General features: G+C 42.5%; 1 protein-coding gene across 12 annotated transcripts in view; it reads left to right on the top strand.

Annotated features, from left to right (window-relative positions):
• Window positions 1-22240, top strand: part of magi2a (membrane associated guanylate kinase, WW and PDZ domain containing 2a) — a 263837-nt gene that overhangs the window by 233676 nt on the left and 7921 nt on the right. For 4 of the 12 annotated variants that reach the window (XM_085769100.1, XM_085769107.1, XM_085769109.1 and 1 more), the window contains 9 exons: window positions 88-289; window positions 4687-4728; window positions 5514-5629; window positions 6604-6796; window positions 13288-13554; window positions 15009-15194; window positions 16851-17088; window positions 18531-18756; window positions 19668-19820. In XM_085769100.1, coding sequence (XP_085625226.1) covers window positions 88-289; window positions 4687-4728; window positions 5514-5629; window positions 6604-6796; window positions 13288-13554; window positions 15009-15194; window positions 16851-17088; window positions 18531-18756; window positions 19668-19820 — 1623 coding nt within the window. The remainder of the gene's footprint in view (window positions 1-87; window positions 290-4686; window positions 4729-5513; window positions 5630-6603; window positions 6797-13287; window positions 13555-15008; window positions 15195-16850; window positions 17089-18530; window positions 18757-19667; window positions 19821-22240) is intronic. The other 8 variants (XM_085769108.1, XM_085769101.1, XM_085769106.1 and 5 more) reach the window with 4 other exon arrangements.

Raw genomic sequence — 22240 nt, 5'->3', positions numbered from 1 at the left:
AAATCGAGCATCGACAAGGAGTTGGTATGGTAACGCTTGGAAGATGGCGTATAAAAGACTGACCCTTCATGCCGCTGTGCTTTACAGGTGCTGGAGCAGTGGGAGTCCCAGAGCAGCCCCGCTCAGACCAGCCTGTCGGCCCCCGTTATCCCCCTCAGCGCCCCCTTCCCAACACACCACCACCTCCACAGGGCCTCGGTCCCAGACTCAGCCTCCGAGGCCCTGGCCCTGGCTAAACCCGACCCCTATGACCTTTATGAGAAGTCCAGGGCAATCTATGAGAGTAGGCGTAAGTACCAGAGCTGTGGCGCTGTGAAACAACTCTCCTCTGTCGCTCTGAAGCTGAAGCTGATGCTGATGTAGACGCCTCATTAAAAGGTGATGCGGTGAAGATTCATCGCTCTCACTCTATCTCTCTATCTGTCTCTCTTTCTCTTTCTCTTCACTTCTTCTCACACAAAGAAGGAGACTCGCTCTTCACTTTGCTGCTCCACTGAAAAGAAACTGACCTCTTTCTATCAAACTCAAAGATCTGACGCTGAATTTTCAGCACAAATACCTCCGCTTTAAATAATCATCAGAAGCTCTGCAGATATACACCACACACACACACGCACACACACACTCCTCCTCTTTTAGCATTCGCCGCTACTTATCCTGCTATTACCTCATGATCTTTGTTCATTAAATGCCTACACAAGCCGATGCACGCGCACAAACAAACCCCCGGTATATCCGCTATAACAGCCTCTTTATTGCCCTGAAAGGATCTTTACATCCAGACTCTGACGCTTCGCTTCACGAGCAGAGATGAGTTGAATAAACGCTTCACACAGCCGCTGAGCTTTTCACGCAGAGGACACAACCCTTTGGCTCGATTAAAAAAATAATAATAAGAGTCATTTTCTCTCATTGTGGTTTCATCACTTCCCGCAGCCTTGAGTGAATACGAGGCAGTGAAAACGAACATATGCTGTGCTGCGCTTTTTATGTGTGAGTGTGTATGAACGGCTGTAGCGTGGATATTTAGGTAATCGGAAAAGGTTAAAATGTTTAAAATGTGGTCTGTACAGTATGTACTTATATGGAGTTTTGAATTAAGTCTGTTCAGTGTTGATTTATATCGTTTTTATATCGTCTCTCTGTGAAAATCACGGTTTATCAGAATCAGTATTAGAACCAGAATAAGTTTTTATTTTCAAGTAGTTGTTACACCTACAGGTAATTTGACATAGAGCTCAGTGCAAAGAACACGGAAACATAGTTGAATAAGTCCAAGTACAAAGAATACTTCCAAAAACTAAATATTAAAAAAGGATAAAAATAGACAAAAGACGAGAGAGAGCTGAGATAGTGTCAGTCATGAGTTATTTTGTGCTTTAAGTGATAGCAGCTCAACTTTATAATGAAAAAAGTAAATTTCGGGTGTTTATATTTAACTTTAATTAATTTAAATTGTTAAATGATCTCATTTATTTCAGTGTTTTAGACTTTGTGAATAAAAAAACAACCAGTAATGCAGAACATGAGGAGCTATTCGAAGTAGCTCTCTGAGTATAAAAGGCTCTAATGAAGCTATAAATGCTTTTATTGCATTTATTTATTGGTCTATTAGTAATCAAATTTACCAAAAAACAAATGTTTATTACTTGTGGTTATATAATAGAAACTTCCTCCTCAACAAAACTGTGTCCAGCAGCCATGAGTATGAAGAAGATTTGAATGAATGTGTGTGAGCTGTGTCGACAGGAGATGATAAAGTTTTTCACTGTTGTTCATTCTTCTCTGAGGCACCTGCTGTGATTGAGGAAGACGTGGCTGTCAGAAAGTCTCCTCATCAAAACCTCTTGTCTCTGCGTCTCTCTCTCTCTCTCTGTCTGTCTCTCTCTGTCTCCAGCTCCTCTGCGTAGCGTTCGCTGCTGCCTTTTTTCTCAGGAAAGGTCAGCGCTCAGGTCAGCAGGGTGTTTTAGGGAATGCTCCGTTTGCCACCGTCTCTGATGAAGGGTGAGGCAGAGCGTGACCTTTTAAATGCAGCGCCGTCACAACCTCGGGGCTCCTGACCTCCTGCTCTTCAGTCTTAATCTTTTTTCACGAGTTGATTAACGTCAGCGATTATGTAAACAGACTCAGACTGAATCGTATTTTTTCAACCCCCATTAAAACGATCCACAACATGGTTTCTGCTGAGTCACAGTAACATGGAGGCTCCTACCAACACATTTCTATTCTCAGCGTCTCCTGTGCAGGGATGTTGGTGTACGACTCTAGACTTTGTTATCCTTTAATTTGGGTGAGCTGGCCCTTTAAATGAAGTTGACAGAGCTGATAAAGTAAGTCTTTTCTCTAAAGCACCAACAATGGTCCCTGCAGTGGTGCAATAGTATTAACTTTACTTCTTTCTTTCTTTTTACCCTCCACCAACTTTGTTTGTTTGTTTTCAAGGTTCATTCTTGATGGTCTCATTTAGTGGCTGTGATCTTCAGCAGACCAAGTTTACCTGACTTAAAGGGATAGTTCACCCAAAATTCAAATTTCACTCATTATCTACTCACCCTCATGTCGACTAAGAGCTGTGAGTATTTTCAGAGTCCTCCGTGCCTTCTCTGAGTTACGGGGGGGTCCGTGCAGCAGTATTTGTCCATATAATGGTTGTCAATGGATACCAACTTTCTTCGTCCAAAAAGACACACCAAAAAACATCCAAATACCTCCACAGTGCTCATCTGTAATGTCCCTCTTGTATTGAAGCCCCGACATGAGAAATTGTTCCGCCGGTCAGTGCAAATCACGAGAGATTTGCACTGACACAGGAAGAGCAGTGAACTGAGACACTGGGAGCTTCCGCTACAAACAAGCTTAAAAAACCTTTTTTTTTTTTTTCGGTCCCCATTACAGGGACATTACAGATGAGCACTATGGAGGTATTTGGATGTTTTTTGGTGTGTCTTTTTGGACGAAGAAAGTTGGTATCCATTGACAACCATTATATGGACAAATACTGCTGCACGGACCCCCCTGTAACTCAGAGAAGGAACGGAGGACTCTGAAAATTCTCACAGCTCTTAGTTGACATGAGGGTGAGTAGATAATGAGTGAAATTTGAATTTTGGGTGAACTATCCCTTTAATGTTGTTATGTTTATTGATATTTCTATCTACTCAACTTTCATTTATCATTTCAGTTAAATTACAGTAGACTTTATGAGCCAGCTGCACAAAACACCTCAGGTTAAGGTTTTATCCTCAAGTCCTGAGTGAAGGTTTTACTTTCAATAAAAACAGTTGCGAGGTTTTCTCTGTATTTGAGTCTTATTGTTGCGTAGGAAGTTCAGAAAAGGTTTGAAATAATAATCAGGAAGCAGAATGAATGAACAAAGGCCACGGAGCATCGATTGAGTCAGCAACAACAACGGTGGTTTATTCTGAAGTAATTATTTCAAATATGAAAAGGAAGTTTTTTCTGAAAGGACACAAAATAAAGATAGCGAATCAAAATAGTCTCATTAAAGGAATAAGGATAAAGTCGGCTCCTCGAGACAAAATTATAGCAACTACAGTCTAGAAAAGAAAGTGAATGAGTGCAGTGAATGATCGCCTCGTGTTGCGTGAGGCAGGAGAAGAAAGGAAGTAGAAACACTTGTGCTTAAGGAATAAATCTTAGCAACGAATGTGAGGGAAAACTAAAAGGTACCTCTGATTTCTCCTTAAGTAGCTTCCTCAAGTGTCCTCCTTAAGTAGACGACTTAAGGCGGCCTCTCATCCTCTGATGAACAGTGTGTTTACATATGGAACAGCTGTGGCGTCTGATTTGTTGCAGAGAGGAGCTAAAGGTGATTTCCTTCTCTCTGAAACACCTGTCACACCGTCTCTCTCTCTCTCTCTGCAGCACAGCATCTTTTAAGAGCTCGGAGAGAAATTGAATCTATAAATCTTGACAAGCCAGTAAACTACGGGTGCTGATAAGGATCATGTGGTTCGATTGAGACCTCAGAGGAACTCTAGGAGGTTTTTTTATTATTATTATTATTATTTTCTTGCATTTCAATAGAGAATAACTGCAAAAAGGATGTTTTATTCCTCATCTCATCCCAAGGTGATTTTATTATAAATATTTGCTCGGTTCACATCCTGTATAAATCTCAGAGAGAGGGGTGCTTGCTTGTGTGTGTACGCGGTTTCTGTGGCAACGGCTGCGTCACTCTCGTCTGCAGCCGTATCCTTCCTCTCCGAAGTCCCAGCAGAGCGCTCGCTGTGATTAAAACAGTTACAACTGGAATCAATTTTTCATCCGCAGCCTCTCTCCTCTCTCCTTCTCTCTCTCCATCTCTCTCTCGTCTTGCGCTCGAGTTCATTTCGCCACTTTTGCAGATCATGTCGTCGAGCGAAGCCCCTCTGATTGCAGATTAGTGCCCGCATCTCACCTCACACTGTAAATAAGGGACGGGGGTGTATTACACGCTGTAAGCACTTCCTGACTTTTATGGATGATGCTGAAATTCTGCGGTGACATTAATGCTGAGACAGGGCCTTTTCTGCCGTGTTTCTGCCTTTTCTGGGAGAGCCTCTGTGTTTTTTCTGTCTGTGTACCAACAATATTTGTGTGTCCGTTGTTGTTTACGGGAGCATCCTGTATTTTTTTTTTGTTTTTTTTGATTGTTCTTTGTTTTTTCTCTCTCCCTTTATCCAGAACCCGGCCAACCGAGGACTGTTTTTCCCGTGGACTCCTCAGGTACAGATCTCTGCAGGGACCCTGTTATGAAACTGAAAGCTGAACTGAAGCTGTAAATGTTGTGAGCTACAGGACCAGGACCAGGACGTTTGATTTGATGTATTTATTAGCACATGAGAAAAAATATATATAAAACAGCACGATGAAAGTGTGGAACTACAACAAAAAAAAACATATAATATATAGAATAGATACAACATGTGCAGGAGAAACCAAAAAAGAACCCCTAAGGGCTTGTCAAGTGGTCGTCTAGAGACAAACATTCAACATAAAAATTAGATGTACAATAATGTGAAGAATAGCATGAAACAGTTAAAGGGATAGTTCAAATTGGCCCATTGCCATAATCCCTATAGTTTTATGAGTAGGTTTGTTACCTTTAATTGTCGGTGCAAGCTATTTTTAGAACGGCAGAGCAGAGCCACGAGCTGCTCAGAGCTACGCTACAGAGGCTAATGGGATTTCTTGGATTCCCTCATCAAACTCATCAAATACACAATCCAACAACTCCAAAACGCTCTGGTGGACAAGTTGTGACCTGCACATTCACCACGCTATGAGATAATAACAGAACGTTACGAGACAGAGTTGTTTTAGAGGTAAATACAGAGACTGCTTGCTGAAAAACTGCCCCCGACAGGAATGTGCATCAGCGATTTTGCATGAATTTACCTCAAAAACAACTCTGTCTCGTAGCGCTCCGTTATTATCTCATAGTGTGGTGAATGTGCATAGTGTAATATAAATCATAGTGTAATATAAATTCATCATCTCCTCCTCCTCAGGAGTGGAATACCAGGACATCGAGGTCCACCTGCGCAGACAGAAGTCCGGGTTTGGTTTCCGGGTGCTGGGCGGGGACGAGGCCGGGCAGCCTGTGAGTCCGGAGACGCGTGAGAAGGCTCGTATGGCGATGGGCGTGGAACCCTGTCATTTTCTCCTCTCTAACCCACTACACCACACACTGTACTGTACTGTACACCCACCGTACCGACTAGAGCACTGGAAAAGAGAGTAACGACACCACCATTGACTCCCTTGGTAAGGGTTTTGCGCCCCGAGTGGCAGGATATGGGTATTGCAAAAGCGCCCAGAAAACTCATTCACTCCAATGTATGTGTGTTGCCCACTTGCTTGTAAATTGATGAAAACGACCGTGTTTTTGTTTTTAGGTGTCTTGGTCATATCAAATTATACTTATAATTTGTTTATTACAAAATGTAGATTGAAACATTGATGTAGACAACAGTTTTTTTTTTGTTCGTTTTTTTACTCGCCTATGTGTTAATGTTTATCTGTAAAGGATCCTCAATGATGCTATTAACCCCGCATGTGTTTTTCATGTGGGGTCGTGTCGTGTTGTATGTACTGGAGAGCAAACCAAGACAAATTCCTTGTCACTGGTTGACATGGCAATAAATTTTCTTTGACTTTGACTTTGAACGTGGGTCATCTATAAATGTCCTTAAAATATTGAAAATGCCACACTTGCTCATTCACCAACAATGCAGAGATGTCAGTTCTTGGGCGCTTTTGCAATACTCATATTCCTCCATCAGGAGGCGCTTCCATTGAACCAATGCGTGTCGTTACTCTCTTTTCCAGTGCTCTAGTACCGACCTAACCCTTGACCTTTGACCCCTGAGAGAGTGATGGCTCTGGCTGCTTCCGTGTCTGTTTCTCTGCTGTCTGTGAAAGTAACAACACAACACCTCAAACTTCCCACTCAGCTAATTGTTTATCACCATAACAACCACTTTAACACCCACTGCATGCGACACTTGAACACTTAGTAGTCCAAACACCCTACACACACACACACACACACACATACACACTTCCTGTTTCTAACAGTCCAACGTCGTCTGGTAACAGATCCTGATCGGGGCGATCATCGAGAAGAGTCCGGCCGACCTGGACGGACGGCTGCGGCCCGGAGACGAGCTGCTGTTCGTGGACGGGATCCCGGTGGTGGGGAAGCCGCACAGATACGTCATCGACCTGATGCACGGGGCGGCGCGGAACGGCCAGGTCAACCTGGTCATCAGGAGGCGCGTACCGGCACCAGGTGAGGAAACACGAAGGGAGGGAGGAAGAGGAGACCGGTGGCTGCGTTTTTGTTCGTCATCATCGTCATCATCAAATCAAATGAAATCCTCAATCATTCAGCCGATCGTTCAGACTGTGGGAAACTATGATTAGAAATCTATTTTTAAGCACAAGGAGAATGATTTTCACCAAATATGAAAGTTGGAATATGATTGTAATTATTCACTATTTTATGATTTAGCCGGCAAAAATCTGCTCCTTAAGAGTTGAGAAGCATGAGGAGGAATATCAATCGTCTCTTTAGGCTGTTCCTCTTCTTTTTCTTTTTAGTCGTTTTTTCTAAGTGATTAAAGTCTCTGCAGGAAAACAGGAAAAAGACAAGTGTTTTTTATGAGAGAGGAGGAGAGCGAGCAAGGTGACGTGACAGCTGTGTGAGTGTGTATGTGTGTGTGTGATTAGAGGTTCAGTCCAGGTGGTGATGACACGGTGTGAGCTGTGACTGCTGGGACACCTGGATGAACCTTTGACAGATAAATCCTGAGTGTAAATCAGAGAGCTGTTAGTCATAGAGAGAGAGAGAGGAGTGTGGAAAGAGCTGTTATGACTTTATTGGTCGTACATTTTAACGACCCCCCTACTCACTAGGGGTGGGAGAAAAAATCGATTCACATAAATATCGTGATATCTTTTTTGACGTTTTTTAAATCGATTTTCTTTTTTCAAAAATCGATTTTTTTTTTTTTATTATATTGTGCAATGTGCATTTGTTCGCCTTTTTTACATACAGAGAGTACAGGTTTTGAAAAGGGCTTCAGTTCACTTTATAATGGAGTATGTTAATTTATAGGCTCCTACAGTATTTGTGTGCAGATAAATGTTAAAAATGCAGACTAAAAATCGAGAGAATCGGCAATATCGTAGAATCGCAATTTAAATCGAATCGCCATCCAAAAAATCGTAGAAGAATCGAAGCGGGAGAAAAGCATATCGTCCCAGCCCTACTACTCACACACCATGAGATTACCACTGGTGCACGAGCGTGTTATGTTAAGGTTGTCTATAGGTCCGTCTCATGATGTATCGATAACACCATGATGATATTTCTTTCAAACATTCACCAGGACAAATACTCTGAACTACGTGGTGAATGTGCAGGTCACAACTTGTCCACCAGAGCGTTTTGGAGTTGTTGGATTGTGTATTTGATGAGTTTGATGAGGGACAGAGGACCTGTACCGTTCACCTCCATTGTGTTCACTGAGCAGCTCACGTCTCTGCCCCGCCGATCCCAAAACAACATGCACCGATAATTAAAGGTGATGAACCCACTACTATGATTATAGGGATTATGGCGATAGGAGAATTTGCCAAAATGTTGAACTATCCCTTTAAAGAAGAGTTGGAAGTGATTAGGGGGGCCAAAGGTCAAGTTTAGGGTTACAAAGCATGATCTGGCCTGGTGAATCCACTCAACAATGAACTTATTAGTATTTTAGAGATTGATGGAAACTAGTTTTTGGAAGCAGCAGTTTTCTGACATTCTTTTGTCCCATAAAACAAACAGTGAGTTCATTGCGCTAACAAGTCTCGTGTGTGACGATCTGAGCTGCTGCGCTGTTAAAAACACACGAGTGAGCCACGCTACTGCTGCTGCTGCTGCTGCTGCTGCTGCTGCTGCTCTGTGTGACACGTCTCTTCATCATGATGAACGTGGGCACTGCTGGTGTCCTGCTGCTGTAAATACTACTGCACCAAATGTGGATTAATTTGCAGCTGAATGTGGAGTTCACTTCTTACTCGTGTCTGTGTAACATTCACAGCATCCAGCTCTTTAGGGAAATTACACAAGTTAGTCTTTTTAAAATGAAACTGTTAAATGTGGGTTTGTAAAGATCCCTGAACTCGGCCTGAGTGAAAGTCAACATCCAACCTACTGTAACATTAAGAGAAAAAGACAATCCAGTCTGTTTTTGCAGCTTGAAGCCTCTTTATTTGAGCTGACTCTATTTAAATTATATAAAGTGATTAAGTCTACTTTTCAAATTAAAGTAACCAATAATGCACTTGGATTTGAAGGCCACAGCTTCATCTTGTTTGGAGAATTTCTCAACACATCACACTTTCAGTTCTAACTAAATGTTGAATTAAATTCCAACAAGCATGTGCCTGTTTAGCATTTTTATGAGGAAACTAGTTTGTTCATATTAGACAAAAATTCTTCACATTTGCAGTGAGTTAAATCATATTTAGTACCACTGATTGCTAAGTGTTCTGCTCGTTTACTGAAGCTTGTTCTGGGTGAAAATTATACGCCTGCTTCTTCTTTCCTCTTCTACATTTCAGTAAAAAATTACCAGGACATTTTTCTTTTAATTTATTTCGAAGAGTCGACGTGTAAAAAAAAAAACACAAACAGCGCCACCTTTCCACTTATGGTCAAATGTGGAATTGCAACTTGAACGTCGGGAATAAAGCTCCGTCTCTTTTACTGTACGTTATTTCATAGCAGTTACAAACCTATTTGGTAACACTTTATAATAAGTACACACTGTTAAGCATTAGTTAAGCATTAAATACTGAATTCATCATTTATAACACATGAATACTCATTAGTATGTAGTTTATAAACGCAATTAAAAATGTTTTACTCATCATTGATAAGCACTAACTGTATTTATAAGCATATTCATCCGTTATAAATGAAGAATTCAGTATTTATTAATGCTTAACTAATGCTTAACAGTGTGTAGTTATTATAAAGTGTTACCACCTCTTTTGCTGCACATGTTCCCAGGTGTGGACTAGTTTTTCTATTGTTCTTCAGATCTACTGAGAAAGTTTTAAAGATCTACTAATAGATGCTGATGGACAGGTGTGTCAAATGGTTTTGTGCTTCACACTACAAGTAGGTTTTGGTCATTTTAGTTGATTTGTTGACCTTGAGATAAACATTTAACCCTGATTCTTTAATTAGACGTTGTATCACAGCACATGACGCCTTTTAAAGTACAGGATTATGAGGTGGACTCTGTTCTCTGGTTCCTCTCCTTCCTCCTGTTTCCACCGTTCGCCGCCCGCTGCAGCTCTCGCGTCCTGTAACGATCCAGGAAACGGGATTTAATCAGTCAGAAAACCGAGGCAACTAATCTCTGAGTAATTCTCCTTCTCCTAAAACAACACATTAGCTCGTCCCTCACACCGTCGCTCTCCGTCTCCGGTCCGTCTTCCACCTCCATCGCCTCGGAGTCGAGAGAGATGGTCACAGTCACGGCACCTCCTCCTGTGAACTCCAGGCTCCTCTGCTCTCATTATTTTTTCCCCTCCTCCCCCCTTACCTCCCCTCTCTTCTCCCCTGCACACACACATGCACACACTCTTCTCACCAATCCACTTCTTCCCACTCTATTCCGCCCTCTCTGTCAATTTCATCTCACCAAAGGCTACTGTCTGACTCACGCCTGGCCTCCTCTGTGGCCCTTACTTCCATCCTAATTGTCTGACTCCCACTGGCACTTTGTGAGGTGTCAGACTCTGCCCTCTTGCTCTCAGCTCATACAAATCACTCTCCTTATATTATTCTTTTTTTCTTTTTTGGGGAATATATATTTTCTCCCCCTCATGAAAAAATAACTATTTGTGCACTTGTTGTTGTTGTAAAGACATGCTACATGTGGGTTATGTTCCCTTTCTGCAGCGACAAATCTCGCTGTAACTTTTTATTTCACTAAACTGAAAAAGGCAGTTTTCAATTCCTGACTGTTTAAGCTACAGAAAAACCACAGCGCTGCTTCCCGGTGAGCTATCAAAACAGCAACACCAGGTTTGATCACTCACTATGCCAGAATGCACATACACACACACACACATAGGATATATAAACAAAAAATAGAAAAATAAAAAATAAAAGCTGGAGGTGCTAGGAGCTGCTTTCTCTCCGTCTCTGGTTCGACTCCTTGCTGCATTTTAATGATGTGTTTTTACCACGTTGCGACTGATGTTTTGCTGTTTGTGTGGAGCGCCGCTGTGTTGTGTTGTGTTCGCGTCCTTGATTCTTTTAGCTTCAGCTCCGGCTCGTCCGATTTTTAGGGGGGAGGTAGAAGGGGGAAAAAAATGCTCTTGCATGTAGAAATTAATTGTTTTTGTACATTTGAAATATCATTTTTGGAGTCTGCCAAAGCAATAATGCATCACACTGGTTAATTCTTAGTGTAACAGCAACACAGCGAGAGATGGGAATTGCTTTTATCTGCACAAGAGAGGAATTTGTTACTGAGTTTGATCTCTGAAAACAAAATGAGCTGGAAAATTACTAAAACATTTACATTCTTTTTAGAGATACTTGTGCTTCATTTGATCATTGTATATAACAAGATGAACTAGTCACTAGTTATTTTTACTAATTGGGATTTTAAATTTTTTGTAAAAACACTGTTTTTCGTAAAAGGCTACATGTCCTGTATGGGTGCACACGTCAAATATACTTTAATTTACTTTAAAACATACATTTATTAATATAATAGTTTGAAATCAGTCTAACATCACAGTCGTTGGGATCAAAGACAAAATAGTCGCAAGCGAGATAAGAGTTCCCAGAAGTTAATCATATTTTAAATTATTAAAATTCCTGTGAACAAACAGTGCAGACACTTTTTGCCCCTGGAGAGATCCCCCCTCCCCCTCTGTTTCTCCATCTAAGAACCAAATCATTTTGTCCATGAACGAAATCAGCAGCCGAAGTCGCCCTCAGAAGCAGCTGCATCGTATTTAGTCCCATATTTGATGTTTTATTCGGTCCCTGCCTTCACCAGTCTTACAGGATTTGGTTAAATCCTAGTTTCTGTGCAGGTAAATCTCCTCCTGGTTTCACAAAGGTCTCGCAGGTCTTAGTGAATTATATCAGCATGAAACATTAAAATCTTCTGATGCAGGATTTTTCGACCTGGACCACAGCCAGTTTTAGAAACATTCACATTCATACATACAAACCTGTGGCTCCTCCTCAACAGCCCCACCTAGTGTCCGCTCTGTAGACGTGGTGCCTCTAAACATGTTGTGGTCATGATGAAAACCCTCCACCTGCTTCTCTACAACGCTCCTCAACCGCCTCCGACTCCACCGCATGGAGTCTGATTTAAACTGACCTCATTTACAGAGGCAGTCGAGCTGCAAACAAGACGGATCCAAGTGAGAAATATAAATAGAGTCTACTGGACGCCTTCCAGGCTGCATGGAGTGAGTGGGTTTTCTTGACAGCTCAGCGCGCTGGAGGTGTCTCGATAAAGACGGTGCTTTTAGTGCACATGCACACTATGGAGCTCGGGTCTGCTCTACGCAACAGTATGGAAGAAATGTCAACTATCAACTCTTTGTAGCACTCCTCTCGCCCCACAGCGACCGTGGTATAGGCGGCTTAATGAGGAGGAGGAGGAGGAGGAGGAGGAGGGGGAGCATCACCTGAAACAGCTCCACTCTTAAATTCATAATAATATGCGTATGATGGCATTTCCAGTTCATAAAAAGATGTATTAAACTACTCATAAAATGTGAATATATGAGGCGTACACTGTTAGAATACCAACTAATCTAATGTGTCTAATGTGTAATCATACATCCGTCACAGCAGCCTTTTTTTTTCTTTTTCTTTTTTTACATTCAATGCTTTTCATTCATTTTGTCGATACTTTTCTGCTCCTGTGCAAAAGCAACTTTTCCACTTTTCTTCGTCCTCGCCCTTGATGAACTTTCATACTCTCGCTCAGTGACCGAATATATCTGCTTGTGACCTGTGAGCCCTCTAGGACCCTCAGGTCTGCTGCACATCCCAAGGGTTCGAACAAAACACAGTGCAGCCGTGTTGATTTATCATGCAGCACAAACCTGGAATAACCTCAAAGATGGTGTTGAACAAACCTGGATTTGATTTCAAATATTTTTTCTTTTCTTTTTTTAAATATATGTTTATTAAATTTTCAAGCGATAAAAAAAGAACACATATGACAAAACAGACAAACATACATTTGGCTCACATACACATTCAAATTTATACAGGCGAGAGATTCAGGAGTCACATCGTATACAAATAAAATAAATATAAAGTTGAATAAGCCGAGGATACACTGCCATGCATGAAGGTAGACAGAAACAAAAACATATCAATCAAATGGTAGGGTGTCATTTTTCTGAGCTATGATACAAACCTTTTTGCAAGAATGGTGGAAATATTCAAACCAATATGACAAAATGGGTTCCCACGTTTAAGAAAAACATCATAATTTCAGATCATTTTCTTGAATCTTTGCACCTTTTGGCTTTACTCTTGCTATTTTTAATGGTGATTTTTACATTGTAATCAATCTAGTTACCTTTTATATATTTTCTCTTCACTCTTTAACTGTAAATCTAATTATATCCTTTGTTACATTTTTATAATTTATTGCCCTGTAAAGCTGTTTGAATTGCCCTAATGTAGCTACACAAATGAAGCTGATCACTTCCTCTAACCCTCTACAGGTGAGTTGTGTCCGGAGAACGGCCGCAGCCCCGGCTCCGTCTCCACGCAGCACAGCTCCCCGCGCAGCGACTTCACCTACGGCAACAGCACCGGCGCCACGCAGGCGGCCAACGCCTGCATGGGCAACGCGGCCGCTTCGGACGGGACGTCGTCGTCGGTCGCCAACGCCCAACCCAGCGATGTCGTCATCAACCGGAAGGAGAGCGAAGGCTTCGGCTTCGTCATCATCAGCTCACTCAACCGGCCCGAGGCGGCCGCCGCCAACAGTGAGTCTGATGATTGTTCTCAGTGCAATTGCCGTTTTTTTACAATCTGGACCTTATTTCTAGCATAAAATACAATAATTTACTCACCCAGATAACTTTGGTGTCATTACGAGTCCTTCTGACGAAATTAGATCCAGCCGAGAGCCGCGTATATCCGTATAATGCGAGTCTACAGGGCAGCGCAATGCAGCCTCTAAATAACACATTATCTGCCGCGAAACTCGTTCATTTCACCAATATTTTGTTATGATACGCTAGTGCTATTCCCCTCTGAGTCCGGGGTTAGCTGTTATCAACATCCGGGGTCTGTAGGTTGACCTACTGACCTCTGATCTGGATGATGTCATCTCCGACCGCTGCCCGGCTCATTCTGATAATAATGATTCCACTTCGGCATTCGCCTTCATTTTTAGCACAACATAGCCAGAGCTTTAGTGAGTCCAGGTTGCAGAGAGGAAGCCTGTGGAAGCTGAACTTCATCCAGCTGCTCATTTTATTCTGACAAGTCGGAAACACGCAGAAACAGACCATAGTATTAGCAGTAGCAACTTTCAAGTAAACAAGCCGCACTGCTCAGAGATGATATCATCGAGGTCAGAGGTCAGTAGGTCAACCTACAGACCCCGGATGTTGATAACAGCTAACCCCAGACTCAGAGGGGAATAGCACTAGCGTATCATAATAAAATATTGGTGAAATGAACGAGTTTCGCGGCAGATAATGTGTTGTTTAGAGGCTGCATCCCGCTGCCCTGTAGACTCGCATCATACGGATATACGCGGCTCTCGGCTGGATCTAATTTCATCGGAACGACTCGTAATGACACCAAAGTTATCGGGGTGAGTAAAAGATCGTATTTTATGCTAGAAATAAGGTCCACATTGTAAAAAAAACTTTGCAATTCCCCTTTAATGGAGTCAAGTAGATGCTCGTGCATCATCCGTCATCCTCTCTACTCTACACAACAACTGCCTCGAGTGCTAAACTCATGTGAAACCTCTCAGACACATGTTAACTGACAACTAATCTTAATCTAGTGTCGACACAAGCGGCAACTTAAGTGTAAGAAGAGGTCATGGCTCAACAGAGAGCGAAGCACCTCTCATTTTATCTCTTCAATTATACATGCCCTCCCACGATACGTCAGTCACACACATCTCTGCTTTGCTGCTGCCAGCATCAGTGCATCGCCCACACGCATATGAAAAAAAAAATGAAAAAAAGAAAAAACCTGGATGCCTTACGTAAGCCTGGGGTGAATAGCAAAATGAGAGCAACAGAGACATATTCAGTCATTCAGTGAGTGAGTGCTGTGTGAGCACACACCAGCGTAATCCTGCAATCTGCTGCCGAGCTCGTCTTCACCTGCAGCGTCTGTCTGTGTGTGTGTGTGTGTGTGTGTGTGTGTGTGTGTGTATGTTGTGTTTGTGCGTGCGTCTGAAATCCGCCAACAGCCGTGCCACATAAAATTGGCCGCATCATCGAGGGCAGCCCCGCCGACCGCTGCGGGAAGCTGAAGGTGGGAGACCGGATATTGGCGGTGAACAGCCAGTCCATCGTCAACATGCCCCACGCCGACATCGTTAAGCTGATCAAAGACGCCGGCCTCAGCGTCACCCTGAGGATCATACCGCAGGAAGGTGAGCGAGCATGTGGACACACACACACACACACACACACACACATACACACACGGAGATTATTACACACCAGCATGTTGAATGTGCGACGCCGCAGCCAGTTGATGATTTATGACTGCAAATGAAAGTTGTAATATGAGTTTTGCGAAAGTGTGATTCTTTTTAAATTAACTGTCACTGTCACATTCAGAGTTGTTTTCATCTCATCTCATCTCCGACACTCGGTAACACACTGTTGCACGGCTGCGCCTGAACGCACCGGCTTGTCTCCTGTGGTTACAATAACCCCCCACACACACACGCACGCACACATACTGTGCTGTGATTCTTATTGTATCCCACTATCACGCTCATTTTTCTTTAGTGAACGTGATTCCAAGTCCAAAGAGACTCTTGACCGCTCACCTCCGGCAGGTAACAGGCTGGAAATTACCAAAAGCAAGCAACACTGACTTTATTAGACTTTGTCAGACTGAGGAATGACCTGCAATGTGGATTTAACGCTGAACAAAAAAGTCAATGATTAAATTATACTGATGACTGGTTTGCCTCTTCACCTGTTGTATGCTTTTCCATTCATGCACGTGTAATAACCTCTGTGTTAAGAGCTGAACTGAAGGAAACACATGGAGATTTTATCACTAGAAGCACTGTGGAGTAATTTAGTTATATTGTGTGCTGTAAGTTTGAGCTCTCCTCTCCCTTCTAATCAACATTTGGTGGTGATTTGAGATGATGTAAACACTGCAACATTTATTCATTTAAATCAGCTTTGCAAATGTTTTTTTGTGGATTTGGATTTAAAACATTAGTTAGACCGAAAAACAAACTTGTTTACTCGTCTACAAGAAACCCTTTAAGTTCTACTTTGATTTTTGACCACAGTGTTGATCTTTTTAAATTTAAATTGTTGATAACTGCGAAGGAAAATTAGAATGTTTTTTTAACAATGGATCAAATCATCAAATGTGTAACATGAGAGAAGTTGCTAATGGAGTCAAACCCACAGAGACTCTGCAGTTTGTATGAGCTTTATGCTTGAAGCGTTTTAGCATCTTTCAGCTCATTGTTTTGGTTTGACTCTTATCAACCTGTTTCCCAGGGGGAAAAAACCTGTTGATAAACCTGTTTTATGTTACCAGCCTAACATCAAATAGCACATGGTCTTAGCTGCTAGCTTCTGATACAGAAAACGAAAGAATATGTTGTTGTCTTTAGAGCGTTATTACTCCCGGACAGGTTGAGCTGTAGATTTGTTGTTTTTTCTCCTTAAACTAGAGAATCTACTCTTTCTAACGAGCCCATGTTCGTCAATGTGAGTCACTGACTTCAATCGGTCCACTAAAGTTAAAAGTAATGACATTTTTAAGTAGTTTTATCGTTTTCTGGTGTATCACTACTTCTCTCTTGAGTTTTTGTGATCAATTCTCATCCAAATGTGACATCAAGAGTCATTTCAATAAATTCAACATTCCTATCGGCTCCAAATGACTGTTATTACAGCCAATCACAGTGTCTGATACAGTGGCGTGGTTGGTTGTAAACCCAAATTAAATGGGAGCTCAGAGTGAGGGGTTGGTCGAACAGTTAAAAGCACATTTTTCTGTTCTGTTTTTGATTTATTTTTTCTCTTGTTTTCTTTTTCCTGAATCACAGAGATCAGTAACCCCCCGTCAGCCCCCAGCTCGGAGAAGCAGAGCCCCATGGCCCAGCAGCACAGCCCCAAGACCCAGCCCAGCTCGTCAGCGCCGCAGCCCAACCTGCAGCCGCCGCCGGCCACAGAACCAAACCCCGCCGCCGCCGTCAGCCAACCCAACCCCAACCCCATCCCCCACCAGAGCCCCGTGACCCAGCTGCCCGCCCCTCCGCCTCAGACCTACACCCACGAGAGCAGGTAAGACACGAGGAAGGAGGAGTGGGAGGAGGAGGAGTTCACAATGAGCTGAGGTTGAGTTGTCAGAGTGGCGGCGGCGTGTTATGAAACCCATGTTGTTTTTTTAGTGTCAGGTTTTGAAAGCTGTCATGATTTGCTGATGCAGTGAAGCATTTTTATAGGTTAGCCCTCGATCTGTCTCTGGGGCAAAACACTGCTCCTCTGAGAGCACAGGTACGAGGAGGCAGGCGCTTTCATCCCTCCATCCTCATCCTCTCTGACTCTCTGTCACTCCTTCATCTCTTCCTCCTCCTCCTCTTCCTCATCCTCTCTCTCTCTCTCTATTTTTTCACCACTAACATTGTCTTTTTCGCTCACACTGTCTTGTCTCCTCATCCTGCGCTCGCTCGCGCTCTCTCCCCAGTTTGTTGTATAACATCACTTAACTCTTATGGAGCGCTAAATTATTTACATAAATTGCTTCTTTATAGAGATCTGTTGAATATTTTACCAATATCTACAGGGGTCCAAAATCCACAGTGTCATTGCATTTTCCCTCTGCTGCTTTGCACAGTATACAAGTTTCTTTGTACTCAGCATCAGCAGCCTCTGGGACAACTTGTTTTTATTATAAACATTTCATGCGATGTGCGGTGAAAAACTGTTTAATTTCCCTCATTTAGGCTGGTTTAATGGTCGTCAGCGCGAAACCAAAACAAGACGTCTCCGTCAACACCGGGTGACCCCAGAGCATTAGTTTCTGCTCCATTAAAGGGATAGTACAGCATTTTGGCAAGTTGGCCCATTGCCATAATCCCTATAGTCATAGCAGTTGGTTCGTTACCTTTATTTGTCAGTGCAAGCTATTTTTAGAACGGCAGAGCAGAGCCGGGAGCTGCTCAGAGCTACGCTACGGAGGCTCATGGGATTTCTTGGTTTCCCTCATCAGACTCATCAAATACACAATCTAACAACTCCAAAATGCTCTGGTGGACAAGTTGTGACCTGCACATTCACCACGCTATGAGATAATAATGTGACGTTACCAGACAGAGTTGTTTTCTAGGCAAATGCAGAGACTGCTTGCCGAAAATTTTAATTTACCACAAAAAACTGCTATTATCTCATAGCGTGGTGAATGTGCAGGTCATAACTTGTCCACCAGAGCATTTTGGAGTTGTTAGATTGTGTATTTGATGAGTTTAATGAGGGAAACCAAGAAATAGAAATAGAAATAGCCTCCGTAGCGTAGCTCTGAGCAGCTCGCGGCTCTGCTCCGCCGTTCTAAAAATAGCTTGCATCGACAATTAAAGGTAACAAATTTACTGCTATGACTATATGGATTATGGCAATGGGCCAATTTGCCAAAATGTTGAACTATCCCTTTAACCGACACATAACGCTGGAGACGGTGATGGAAATCCTCACGGCGGTTTTTTCCCTCCGTTCTGATGGTCCGTTAGTTACAGGTCAGAGGTGAAGGCGAGACAGGACGTGAAACCGGACATCCGACAGCCGCCGTTCACGGATTACCGCCAGCCGCCGGTGGACTACAGACACCCGCCCGTGGCAGACTACCGGCAGCCGCCCACGCTGGACTACAGACACCCGCCGCTGCTCGACTACAGGCAGCTCGCCACCGACGCCAGGCAGTTCGCCATCCCAGACTACAGGATGCCGCCAGTTCAAGTAAGGACGTCTCCCACCGACACGGGGACCACCCACACAGAAATATAATATATGCACATATATTGAATTTCTACACATAGAGAGACATATACGAACATATCAGGGCTGTCAATGTTAATGCGATAATAACACATTAACGCAAATTCCTCTTGACGTGACATTAATGCACATTCTCTTATTTTGGCCTTTGTCCCGACCCGTAGTTTCAATCAATATCTTGTAGCCACGAGCTAAACAGTTAGCACTCTAATAGCGCTGTCATGTTGTTATTTGAGCCTATTTCTTTTTAATGACAAAGAAAGGCCTTTGAGGGTTTCTGGGTAATGTTGGTGGTTGTTTTATGGCAACTGTATAATAAAGTTATATTTAATAAAGCAAGCACGGTTGTCCATTATTAAACACTTTATATCCCTTTGAGATATTTTTTGAACAAATGAAATACGTATAATTAACACTCAAGACACTCAATTAAATGTTTTTTAAGCAATTTACAGGTCTAGTATGTAAAGAATAATAAAATATATTCCAAATTTATACATGAGCCTTTTATAATTGAGCTGTTCCCCAAATTTAATCCACATATTTCCACTTGAAGTCGAAGCCGTCTGTCTAAGTGAAGCATTAGCACCTCTCTGGCTGTTTTCCCTTTGGTGTTGTATGTGTTTGTTAAAGCGAGCAGACAAAGTGTTCAGCTGATACAGACACATATTTCTAGATAAAGGAAGTGTTTTCCCCTTCAACCGCTCCCTGGTTTAACCGTGATGTATTTCATAAAACTCTTGGTTGCTTTGTGTTTACTTTGCATTCGCTCCATTCTTATTCATTTATTTTTACCGTTCTCCGCGGTAATGGTCCGTTTCCTGCTCAGATCTCACTGAATCTAATCGTATCTGATCTTTTGCTTGTCTCAGCTTTCGCAGGACTTCGACTTCTTCACGGTGGAGCTGGAGAAGAGCGTGAAGGGCTTCGGCTTCAGCATCCGCGGAGGGCGGGAGTACAAGATGGACCTGTTCGTCCTACGGCTGGCAGAGGACGGACCGGCGATCCGCAACGGGAGGATGAGGGTAGGTTTGATGATGCAATTTCCTTTTAAGAAAGCCACCCACCTCCACCCTCTGTTTTTTAAAAGGTTAAGCTGTTTTCTATCTTTCTGGATTACATGGCAGACGTTCTCTGTAATTGTCTGATCTTATCACGGCTACAACAGCAACTTTTCAGAGCTGGTTAAAGAAATAATCTGTCAAAAAAAAAAACTCAGAGCCGATTTTGTCCTTTGGTCGTTTTTTCAGAAGTTTGTTACTAAAACTCATTTCTCCTCTGGATTTAGTAACAGATAATATTCAGATAAAGATAAAGATAGATAAAACATTTAAGCGGGCCGACTTAAATTGCACTTTTAATGTTTGCACAGCAGCACGATTCCTCCCCTGCAGCTACGGTTGCTACTGTACCATTCGGAGAAAGCAGACACACAATTTCTGAATTTACAAAGACGAACTAAAAATACTCAAGAAATTCAAACAGAGCACATGGCTCCTCTTCTGCAGCTCTGCCGCCGCCACCGCCACCGCTGCCGCAGTGCAAATCCCCCTCATGTGCTCGATCCATGTGATCCGCTGCAAGCAACATAAAATGCTACTTCCACAGCAGCTTTTCTCTATTTGTCAGTGCTGATTTAATCCTGCAGCCAACACGTCGCTCTCCATCTCCCACTTGGTTTTTCCTCTTTTTCTCTTACTCATATGTCCCCCCCCTCCTGCAGTCTTTACGTCGTGGGGCTGATAGCAAGTCTGCTCTACATTCCTTATCTGTAATGAACCTGTCAAAGATAATGTGTGCAAAATGCCCCCCGGGGGAGATATTACTTTCCCACCTCGGCGGCGCAGTCGATGGGAGTCCGGTGGGCCCAGATGTAGGTGGAAGAAGAAGAGGAGGAGGAGGAGGGGGAGGGATTCCCTCTTGAGCTCTACTTAAAGTCTGCATGCAGGCGGCCATGACGTCTGAGCAGTGTCGGAGGAAGCACTCAGACCTCTTACTGAAGTATATAAGAGCCAAGTAATATAAAAATACTCCAATTCAAGGACAGTGGAAAAATGTTCACAACTGTTTTCGCCGAACATTTTCATTTTTTTCCTCCTTAAGACAGAGAATCTGTCCTTTCTGACAAGCCTCCATTTGTCACTGACGTCAATCGAGCCACTAACATCATAAGTTAGAAAGATTTTGATTCGTTTTTACTGATTTCCGGCTCATTCCCACTTCACTTTGTGTTTATGATCGATTCTCATCCACAGTCGTTGCCCGTTACATCTGGAGTCGTGTTACTGTTTTCAATGTTCCCATTGGCTCCAGCTGCTGCTTTCATACAGATTTAAGTCTTAAGTAACAATTAATAATAACAATGCAGGTATTTTTTATCATGTGTGATATTATCGTCATGTTTTTTAGAAAAACCTTAAATCTTATGAAACATCTTCATCTTTTAAAATATAAAATGAATGTCTGCCTATTTCTCATGGACACAATATCTTAATACCACTTTGGCTGAACTTCATCAAATTTGTCACAAAAGGTCGAAGTCACAGACATGATTTTGACCTTATGAACAAGGATCTCTTCAGACTTTGCACAAATGTCCACCTGGATGAACTGATTAGACTAAGATGGCAAAGGTCGAGGTGGTGATTCACACCATTACCATCAACAAACTTTCACACATATTCTATATGAGTCTGGATAAACAGTGATGTAACCAGAGGCAGATAAACACAAGGAGATGAGTCTAGATTTTAATCTATTCTACATTTGCAGTGAGTCGTCCTGTGGTCATGTTGTTTTGAACCCTGTCAAAATGATCTAAAGATAAAACGAGAGGTTGAGAAATGATTAATGGAGTTGAAAAAAACAAATTATTTTACTAATACTTTATTTTTTGTGTGTGTTATTGCTTTCCGGCTCAGAGTAAAAATATGAATCTTATTACATCAACGTGTCCTTATGAATTTGGGAGGATCTTAAAAGTAAAATCTGCAATTTAAAAGCAACAATGTCTATGGAATAAATTTAGTGGAGTAAAAACTCTCCACAGTTTCCACAGAGACGTTGTTGAGGATGTCGAACTATGAAGCAGCGTAAAATTAAAATTCTCAATAAACACAAGAAGCTCACAACTGTTCCCGAGTAAATGTTCGTAGTTACTTTACCAGCGAGTCCGATTTGTCACAGACGAGCGGCCGGGCGGTAACACCGCTGGTGAGGATATTGAAATCAACTCAACTCTGTGCTCTTGAATAAATTTCCAGAGAACAAGGTGCAGGGAAAAAAGCTTTGATCTCTCCTCCAACAAGCCTGGATCCATACTGCCGGCTGCACACAGGAATCAATCTGTGTTTGACTCAAGTAAATGTGAGACACTGCTTAAAAAGCATTCGACATGCCTGTCACTTTGGATCTGAGCGCTGCTTTGACATGTACCGAGGTGCCG

This window comes from Trachurus japonicus, chromosome 23 (assembly GCF_045865225.1).
Source record: "Trachurus japonicus isolate A0001 chromosome 23, Traja_1.0".
In the NCBI taxonomy this organism is placed as follows: domain Eukaryota; kingdom Metazoa; phylum Chordata; class Actinopteri; order Carangiformes; family Carangidae; genus Trachurus; species Trachurus japonicus.
The sequence above is the reverse complement of the archived record's forward strand: the minus strand, read 5'-3'. Positions and strand labels throughout refer to the sequence as shown.